The 10,521-nt window shown below is 42.6% G+C and overlaps 1 protein-coding gene across 1 annotated transcript; it reads right to left on the bottom strand.

Moving 5' to 3' along the window:
* Positions 1-5,246: 5,246 nt before the first annotated feature.
* LOC118714118 (BCL2/adenovirus E1B 19 kDa protein-interacting protein 3-like) lies at positions 5,247-6,966 on the bottom strand. Its single transcript, XM_036429047.2, has one exon. It carries the CDS (start codon positions 6,824-6,826, stop codon positions 6,236-6,238), a length of 591 nt encoding a protein of 196 aa, XP_036284940.1. The 5' UTR covers positions 6,827-6,966; the 3' UTR covers positions 5,247-6,235.
* Between the last annotated feature and the right edge of the window lie 3,555 nt (positions 6,967-10,521).

Below are 10,521 nucleotides of genomic sequence, written 5' to 3' on the forward strand. Positions count from 1 at the left end.
TTCATGAATTTTGTGCACTGGGCCTCTAGTATGAAATAATTACACTAATAAAAGGGTAAAATGCTAATTAGAGCAAGAGATCTTCTGGACTACCATCTGCGGATTAATTGTGGAGCACTGGCCTGGTGGGAAACACCTACCTCTGCTCTGCCATTGATCCCAGAGCCCAATGTGGGTGGGGTTCAATGGTGATCCCAAGCCTGATGGGAAGAGCCTCTCTCTGTTCTGACATTGATTGCAGAGGACTGGCCTGGTGGGCAGGGCCTCCCTAAGGGCAGGGATTAATGGCTGAGCCCAGGCCAGGTGGGAAATGCTTGCCTCTGCTCTGCCATTGATCCTAGAGTCCCAGCCGGATGGCCAGGGCCACCCTCTTCATGTCATTGACCACTGAGCTCTGACAGGGTGGGGATCAGCAGGTCAGCAGGGTTTGGACAATTAGGGGCAATCAGGCTGGTGGGGGGGTTAGTTAGGGGCAAGCAGGCTGGTGGGGGACAATTGGAGGGTGAGAAGGCTGGCAGGGGGAATAATTGGAAGTCAGCAAGCCAGCAGGTGGGGGGCAGTGAGGAAGATTAGGCTGGCAGGGTGGGGCCGTTTGGGGTGAACAGGCTAGCAGGGGAGGCAGGGGCAATCAGGCTAGTGGGAGTGGCATTTGGAGGCAATTAGTCTGGCGGGGGGACAGGGGCAAGAAGGCTGGGGGGGCAGTTGGGTGTGAACAGGCCAGCAGGCAGAGTGGTTAGGGGTGAGCAGGCAGGCAGGCAGATTAATGGTTAGGAGCCACCAGTCCAGATTGGGGAGGGTGCAGCCTGGGCTGAGGGACACCTCCCAGCACACACAAATTTCATGCACTGGGCCACTAGTCTAATAATAGGATAATATGCAAATTAGTGAGGACACCATCACAATAACAACCAATCAGCAGGCTGTGTGTGCAGCAGGCACAGGTGGGCAGGATCTTGCAGTGTCGTAGATGGATGGCAGGGCCATACCAGAAAGGAGTTCTCAGGTACGTGGAGAGGCCCCTCCATTGCAGCCTGGCCCAGGGGTGGAAAAGCAGCAGAGGCCTCCTTGTGCCTGTGCCAGGGGTCTACAGGTCTCCATCATGGCTTGGCTCAGGGGTCCGCAGGCCTCCCCAGCTTTGGCCTACCTCTTTTTGCAAATCATCAAAAAGTGCCAGATGGGTGGGCAGGGACTACCTCTTTGGGATGATAGGGCACTTTAATGTGTAAATTGGCTATTTATGGGGGGTTTTCTTTGCTTTTTAAAAAAATGCCTGCTCAAATCTTAACTACTTTTTAAAAAGTAGATTATTCTATTTTTTAATCTTTATTGTTGAAAGTATTATTATACATATGTCCCCTTTACCACCATTGACTGCTCCCACTCTGTCCCTGCATTCCTACCCAATACCAGGCCTTCACCACCTTACTGTCTGTGTCCAAGGGTTATGCGTATATGCACAGTACTGTGTCAAACAGGAATGGTGAAAGTGCGCATCCCTGCATTGTTCCTGTTATTAGAAGAAATGGTTTTAGATTTTATCCATTGAGTATAATGTTTGCTGTAGGTTTGTCATATAAGGCTTTTATTATGTGGAGATATAGGCCCTCTCTTCCAACTTTGCTAATAGTTCTTTATGTTTTGTTTTTTTATAAATGGTGTTGGATTTTGTTGAATTCTTTTTCTGCATCAATTGATATAGACATGTGATTTTTATTGAATTTTAGAAGATTGTATTTTTCTAAGAATATGTCCATTTTATCTGGGTTGTCTAATTTGTTGAAGTAGAGTTGCTCATAGTTTTTTTTTTGTTTGTTTGTTTTTGTTTTTTTACAATCCTTTGTAATTTTTGTTGTTGGTTGTTACTTCACCCCATTCATTTCTGATTTTGTTTACTTGGGTCCTCTCTCTTTGTTTCTTGGTGAACCTGACTAGAGATTCATCAATCTTGTTTAACCTTTCAAGGAACCAGCTCTTGGTTCTGTTTACTTTTAAATTGTTTTTCTTTGGTCTTTCTGTCATTTATTTCTACCCTGATCTTTATTATTTCCTTCCCTCTATTTACCCTGGGCTTTTCTTGTTACTATCTTTCTAATTATTTAAGTTGTAGGAGTAGATAACTTATTACAAGTTTTACAATATATTTTATTGATTTTTTTTGCAGAGAGGGATAGAGAGTTAGAAACATCAATGAGAGAGAATCATCAATCAGCTGCCTCGTGCATGCCCCCCACTGGGGATGTGCCCACAACCAAGGTACATGCCCTTGACCGGATTCGAACCTGAGACCCATGAGTCCACAGGCGATCCTCTATTCACTCTATTGAGCCAAACCAGTTAGCGCCCAATATATATATTTTAGGTAAACCTGAAATGCTATGAACTTCCCTCTCAGACTGCTTCCACTGTGTCCCGTAGATTTTGGATTGTTGTGTTTTCATTGCCATTTGTTTCCAGTATTTTTATTTCTTCTTTGAATCTTTTGATAACACAATGTTTAATAGCATGGCATTCATCCTCCATTTGTTTCTTGAGTGTTTTTTATTATAGTTGATATCTAATTTTATGGAATTGTGATGAGAAGATGCTTGATATGATTTCAGTCTTTTTAAAAAAATAAATCTTTATTGTTCAGATTATTACTATTGTTTCTTATTTCTCTTTCCCCCATAGCTCCCCTTCATCTGGTCCCCACTCCACCCTCTGCCCTTACCTCCCCCCATCTCTGTCTTCATCCATAGGTATATGATTTTTGTCCAGTCTCTTCCCAAACCCCCCACACAGACATCCCTTTCCCCCTGATAATTGTGGGGGAGGACTGGTTCCCATAGGGCTTTGATGCTTACTGAGTCTGTCTCTTGAACGTGTCCCTTAGGAGAGTAGTTGAAATCTGGTGTCATCTCACACCGGCCACTAGATACACTAGTTTCCAGATTTCCAATTAGGTGCAGTTCAGCTTCTGTCTGAGGCCACCCATAGGAGCTACTGCAAGAACTACCTTATTGTTCTCTTTGCTTGGGATTTTGCAGTTTTGTAGCTGGAGTTTCAGTTTATTTCATTAAGCTGCCACAATACAGGCCATTTATATGCAGAAGCAACTGTGTGGAGCCTGGGTGGGTTTGTAGAATGTTCGGGGTGAGGCCTCAGGGTGAGGTAGAGTTTCAGGACATCACTAGGCTGGGGCATGGCAAACAGTGATGGCTGCCAACAACTGTCTCTGCCTTTCCTTGTTTTCAAGTCCCTGCATCCCCACACTCCAACACAGTAAACAATGATTGCTGCATGCACCTCTGCAAAAAAGTCACCCTCACTTTCGAACCCCATGGCCAACAGACCAGCTTCTCCCGTAGGTCCCCCGTGTGATCCCAGAAACTGGATTTTACAGTGATCGGGAGCTTATTTCCCTTCAAGTTAAAAAAAAGCTGTGAGCACAGTCACCTGCCACCAGCCCAATTCGCGAGCCTTTGTACTTAGGCTCCTCAGCTTTTCAGCACTTGTGCTCCTTTCTCTTTCAGCCAGCTTTTCAGTGGTTCTGGGTGATAGACATTTTGTCTTTTAGTTGTTGTTTTGAAATTGTTGTGCAAGGTAGCAGATTAGTTGTTTACACCGCCATCTTGGTTTTCTGAAGATGTCAATTAGTTTCATCTGATCTAGTGAAGCATTTAGGATTGCTGTTTCTTTTTTATTATTTATTTATTTATTTATTTACTTAGGCTAGAAAATTTATCCCTTGATTTCAGTGGGTGTGTGTTGGATGAAAGCTCTTCAACTAAGGACCTTACCCTCCTGGGAATGGGAATTGGAAGAGCACACATGTGCAAACAGGCAAATGAGACATGCTTTATTTTTCACAAAAGTAGCCATGGCAGGCTGGTCAGTAACAGTTTATATACATGCTCAAACAAGTTCAAACAAGAAGGCTTTTGCCAAACAGTAACCATGATATTGGACTATAGAAAGGCACATCTATGCAATGTGAAGCTTGTGGCAACCTTGCACCTGCATAAAAGTATCTTGATCCTGAGCACCTCAATTTGGCTCATGCTTAGAGTGGCTTGAACATCCAATGTATTCCTCACAGGGTCCCATAATGTTAAAGTCCCCTGCTATGCTTAGGTTCTATTGATTTCACCCTTGTTATCTTCCAGAAATTCTATGGATATTCTTGTATTGGGTGCACATGTTTAGCAGTGTTATGTCCTCTTGTTATATCAATACCGTTAGTTTTACTAAGTGGCCTTCCTTATCTTCTGTTATGGCTTTTGCTTTGAGGTCTATTTTGTTAGATATAGGTATTGCTACCTCAGCTTTTCTTCATTTCTATTTGCCTGAACATTTTTTTCCATCTGTTCACTTTCAGTCTTTGTGTTTCCTTTGTTCTGAGATGGGTCTCTTGTAGATCACATATGTTTACATCACATTTCCTCATCCACTCAGATAGTCTATGTTTTTGATTGGAGTATTTAATTCATTTGCATTTAAGATTATTATCATTTAAAGTTATTTACATTTATATTTAAGTTTATTTACATTTAAGTTATTATGTTACCATTTTTATTCTCGATGCCTGTGTTTTTGTTGTTGTTGTTTTTTTTTCTCTCTCTCTTCCTACTTCTTTTTACAACAGTTCCTTTATCATTTCTTGCATTGTTAGTTTTATGGTAATAAACTCTCTTAGTTTTTGTTTGTTTTTGTCTGTGAAGCTCCTAATTTCACCTTCAATTTTAAACTATTGGATAGAATATTCTTGTATTCAGTCCCTTGCTTTATATACTTCATTCCATTCTGGGCTGATGTGTTTCTGTTGAGAAATAAACTGATAGTCTCATGGGAGATTCCTTGTTGGTAACTTTCTGTTTCTCTTAGGCAGCCTTTAAGATTCATTTGTCTTTTACATTTGCCATTTTAATTATGATATGTCTTGGTATGGGTCTTTCTGAGTTCATCTTGCTTGTTTCTCTGTATGCTTCTTGGACTTGTGTGATTGTTTTCTTCCCCAAGTTTGGGAAGTCTTCTGTCATTATATCCTCAGACAGGCTTTCTCTTCTTTGTACATCCTCTTCTCCTTCTGGCTCCCCTATTACACATATGTTGCTTTCTTTCATTTTGTCCTACAGTTCCCTTAGACTCTCCTTCTGCTTTTGAATTTTTCCACATTTGCTGCTCAGATTGGGTGTTTTTCTCTACCTTGACTTCTAATTTGTTGAATAGGTCCTTAGTCTCCTCTATTCTACTGTTGAAATCTTCCATTTTGTTCTTTTTTTTTTAAATGAAATTTTCACATTTATTTTAACACAACTGCATTGAATATGGAAAAGTGAAATACACAACAGCATAAACAGCATGCCAGAGGCAGCCTTGGAAAAACCATGCTGAAGAGAAAATAATCAGACAACGGGACTATGCCTGGTTTAACCCTAAAGCATTCACAGTTTTCCTTTTAAACTATATACAAATACAGTAATCGCTGAAGGATTTGGCAAACATTTATTTCCTATTTCCAGTCTTTTAAAGTAGACACCGATCTACTTAAAATGAAGCTGAATGTGAGCACGCCAAAAAAATGAACACAAATGAGCCTCAATGCAGCGATCCCGAGTGGGGCTGGGGACAAGAGGTGCTTTAGCAGGTGTCCTCGGTGCATCATCTATGTGGTCACTACGGTCACCGCCCTGCCCAGCACGCAGGCCAGTGTCTGCACTGCACAGGGCCCAGCCCGTGCCCTGGGCCCTGTCACAGCTCAACAGCTAACAGTGCAGAGCGGTCTTCCCAGACCCTGCATCCACGTCCAGGGAGCCCTACAGCGTGTGGATGGAAGGCCACATGTTTATTTGGGATAAACCATTTATGGAGTCACTTTAACAATGTTATCCATCCTTTCAAAGTAGGGAGGATTTTAACTGAATTAAGGTTACAAATAATTTTATTAAAATACTACATCATGACTAGCATGGTAAAATTATTTATACTCATATTTATAATATCAAAGAAAAGTTACCACTACATTATTCCAGTAGTATTAGTGTGACGTGCTCATTGATTGATCCCACAGGTACGGCTGGTTCTAGGTTAGCGTGGTTCGTGTCTATTCTTCATCTCACTAAATCAGGCACCCAGCATTTACAGGACAAATCAACACAGTGGCAGCCACCAAGGCCCCGGACAGCGCCTCAGTGAGCCACGCCGCAAGCTCCGGTACGAATCCCGCTCCCTGTGAAAAGCCGATTCCGATTCCTCATCAGAAGGTGCTGGTGGAGGTGGTCAGACGCCGCCCGATGTAGATCCCTAGTCCAATGGCCAGCAGGTGTGAGAGCAGCAGAGACAGAAAGAAGACTTTGAGAAACTCAGCCGAAAAGACACCCCTCTTCTTCATGACGCTGGTGTTCCTCATGCTGAGGGTGGCCGTGCGCTTCGGGTGCCTGAATAGGAACTCCTTAGGGGGGATGTTTTCCGGCCGGCTGGACCAGTCCCATATCCAGTCTGAGTTTTTCTTTAGGATGCTTTCCACTTCTTTCCTCCTCTCAATGTAATCTTCTTCCGACTGGGAGCTGTTCTTTTCTCCGATGCTATGGCTGTCTGTCTCAGATGCTCGGTTCGTGTCCTGCGGGGTCTGTGAGCGAGGCGGGCTGTCACAGTGAGAACTCTTGGAGCTGCTCCGTCCAGACTCATGCTGGGCATCCAGCAGGATTTTCTCCATGTCACCATTATAAATAGAAACTGAGGCTGGCACGCTGCTGCCGTTCCCGTTACTGCTGAAGTGCAGTTCCACCCAGGAGCCCTGCAGGCTCTCCTCCTGCAGTCCGGGCGTCCCGCTCCCGCTCTGCGACATGGCGCCGGAGCGGGGGCGCTGCGGCCGGCGGATGCGGCCGGGCCTGGGCCGGGCTCGGTTGGGTATCAGGCGCTCAGGAGCGGGCGGCAGGAGCCGGAACACGGACGCGGGGAACCGGAGGCCGAGCGACGTCAGCCCGAGACCCCGACTCCCATTTTGTTCTTTATTGTAGCTATATCCTTCTTTATTTCCTCTTGATTCTTATTCATGTTGGTGAATTTCTTATCCAGCTTCCTGTAATTCTTATGGAGTTGCTTGTAATTCTGTCACATTTTGAGCATTCTTATAACCATTACTTTGAATTCTTTATCTGTCACATCACTTGCCTTCATTTCGTTTGTTTCTGGTGATTTCCTTCCCTCCCCCCCACCCCCTTTTTTTTCATTTAGGGACTGTTTCTCTGTCTTTTCATTTTTGCTCTCTCTGTATTTGTTTCTATGAATGAGATAAAATTTCAATGCCATCCAGGTTTGGGGGAAGATCATATGTAGTTTGTTTTCTGGGACCCATGATGCAGTCTCTAGATCTAAGTTTGGGTGTTTTAGGAAGCCGTATACTTGAGTTATTTGTTTTACTCTAATGCATATATTTCAGTCTTGATGTTATTGTTCTAGTCATGGATAGAGTCTATTCATAGATTGTCTGACCATGTGATTCTCCTCCAACCTCATTGTAAAAGCTGTTGTGAAGGTGCTCAGGGGCCTAGCTTACATGACAAAGATCATCTATAAAGTCCCTCTTTTGTGACTCCTTGCACAGTCCCAGATTCTACAATAGGTATGGTGTTCAACTCAGTTCCCAATGCTGAAAAGCTGATTGTGTGGGTCTGGAATGGTGTCCAAGGCCAGTCTGAGTGGTGATGTGGATGTTTTCTCTTCAAAATGGCATGGTTTCTGAGCTGGAACCATGTCCTCTGGGGAGTGTCTGTTGTGGTAGCATGGTTTCTTTATCCAGAGAGCCTGATTTATCAGTTCCCAAGATTCCTATGAATGCTATCACACACACACACACACACACACACACACATGCACACCTTTCTAACTTCCTTACACTTTCTCCCTCATTCTCATCCTGCTGGCTGCCATGTTGGGCTTTCTTCCAAGACTGAAGTAGGTTATCTTTTTAATTTATTTCTAGCAGTTTAAAAAATGTTATGTTAAAATCTTTTATAGAGATATGGTCTACATTTTTAAAATATTTATCTTTATATAATAAAACCTTAATATGCAAATTGACCAAATGGCAGAACAACTGGTTGCTATGATGTACACTAACCACCAGGGGACAGATGCTCAATGCAAAAGCAGCCTCCTCGGGAGCATTTCTCAGCTAAAAGCCAGGCTCATGATTGGCGAACTGTAAGCAGGCAGTAAGGAGCAAGGAGTCCTGAACAGCAAGAGCCCAGGACTGTGAAAGGGATGTCTGACTCTCAGCAGATGGACATTCCCAGAGGGATCCCAGACTGTGAGAGGACACAAGCTGGGCTAAGGGACCCCTCATATTCCTGCACGGGGCCCATTTTATACAAAAGAATAAACTTCAAGTCCTTAAGGGTTTGACAGTCATATACATGGTCATGGAAACCCTTTTCAGAACTTCTAAACGGATGCTTAGAAGAAAATGGTTTCATTTTGGACAAATCAAGCTCTAGTTATTAATGACTTGGAGTTTTAAACCGTGGGGGCAGTTAGAGAAATGTACTAGGGGCCTTTTCACCTAGTTGTAATTGTTTAGTGGGAGAATATTCCTTCTAAATTGGGGGAAGGACTATGTCACATGGGCTAATTTGAGCAGGAATGGACCTTTTGGGGGGCATAGGCAGAATTTGATTGCCATATTCAGTTAGGGCTTTTGTACATGTCATAAATTAGTTAAGTTCTTAACAACTTCATGAGTCTCAGTGTCTAATAGGAAGTCAAAAGTTAGAAAGAGCCATCTGTACAACATTTCATAGGAACTGAGACAAATACTGATTTGGGAGCTGCCCTTAACTGAGAAGGGCAATAGATGAGAGTTTTACCAAGGTATCTGAAATCTCCTGACACAGATTCTTTAGATAGTCTGATTTGCTCTTTCATCTTTTCTGAGACATGGGGTCTCAAGCTAGTGTGGAGATGATATTGTAGACCTAAGACAGGATATTTGTTGAGTAGTTATAGGGGGGAAAAAAAGGTCATTATTGCTTTGTCAATTCCTAGGAAATCAAAATATGGGAGTGATTTGTTTTCTTAAAAATTTAGCAACTTATTGGGCTTTTACAGTTCAAGTTGTATAGTGTTCTGCCTATACCCTAAAGGTATTAATAAACACTAGCAAGTATTTCCATGGGGAGAGTGGCATTTGAGTAAAATCAAGTTACTAATCAGAGAGGAAGGGAGAAGAGGGAATATAGAAACATAATTGATGAGAATCATTGATTGGCTGCCTTCTGTATTCCCCTGATTTGGGACTGAGCTCACCACCTGGTCATGTGACTTTGATCAGAATTGAACCTGGGACACTTCATTCCACTGCCCAATGCTCCCTCCACCATGTCAAACCAGGTAGGCAAGATTTGTTTTTTTGTTTGTTTGTTTGTTTGTTATTTTGGTACCTACTTTGCTCTCCCTCTCAAAGAAACAGGTAACTAATGAAAGGAAAGTTATATGGGGGGTTGATAGACTCCCAAATGAACAGGTGTTTACAGACTCTACTAGTACTGAGAGGTACTAAATCTAAACACAATTGCCACATTCTTTTGTGCACATACTACAGTGTCTCTCTGACAGAGAGAAATGATCTCCTTGCTCTGAAAAACAGTCTTCCTCTCTTCAGCAGGAAGCAGTTAAACAGATTCTGGGCTTCTTTTCCCAGAAAAAACTAAGAGCCAAGATCCTTGAGAGGGGAATGTGGTAGGAAGTTAGGCAGATAAAATAGGAGTAATGAAATAGGCCAGGTACAATAGATCACCAGGACAAAATCATTTGGTATGTAGCAATGGATAAAACTGGGAGAAAAATAGAGTACCTCATTCCCAATGTTATGCTTTTCTGATTTATATTGCTTGGTGATGTTATTCAGAAACCCCATCTTCAACCTTTACTCTTTAAAGATAATGTTTAACCCTTAGTAGTACTTCAGCTTCGGAGTCAAAAAAGCAGCAAAACAAAGCAGGTGATTCCAGGATCAGCTGCATTACCTGATGAATCCTGTAATGTCACCATTAATCTATTGAGATAATGGCTCTGAAAGTACACACAAGTAAATTTAATGAATTTTCTATTGAGATTTTATCCTAAATTTACACCCTTCAATTGCCTTAGGATATAGGAACCATTATAATTTTCCTCCCTGGTACTCCTCTTGATATTTTAAGACCAATTGTTATTTACCCACAGGAGCTCAACTAAAATTAACAGTGGAAAACCAATTGATGGATTGATTGATTTTTTATTTATTTAAATAAATCTTTTTTGTTCAGATTATTATAAATGTGTTTCTCTTCCCCCCGCTCCGTTGCTCCCCTCCACCAGGTTCCCACCCCACCCTCTGCCCTTTCCCCACCCCTTCTTGTCCTCATCCATAGGTGCACAGTTTTTGTTCAGTCTCTTCCCACACCCCCCACTCTCCTTTTTCCCCAGAATCATGTCCACTCCCCTTCCATACCTCTGATTCTATCATATTCACCAGTTAATATTGTTCATCAGATTTTTTTA

Source organism: Pipistrellus kuhlii, unplaced genomic scaffold (assembly GCF_014108245.1).
Source record: "Pipistrellus kuhlii isolate mPipKuh1 unplaced genomic scaffold, mPipKuh1.p scaffold_m20_p_98, whole genome shotgun sequence".
Taxonomy (NCBI): domain Eukaryota; kingdom Metazoa; phylum Chordata; class Mammalia; order Chiroptera; family Vespertilionidae; genus Pipistrellus; species Pipistrellus kuhlii.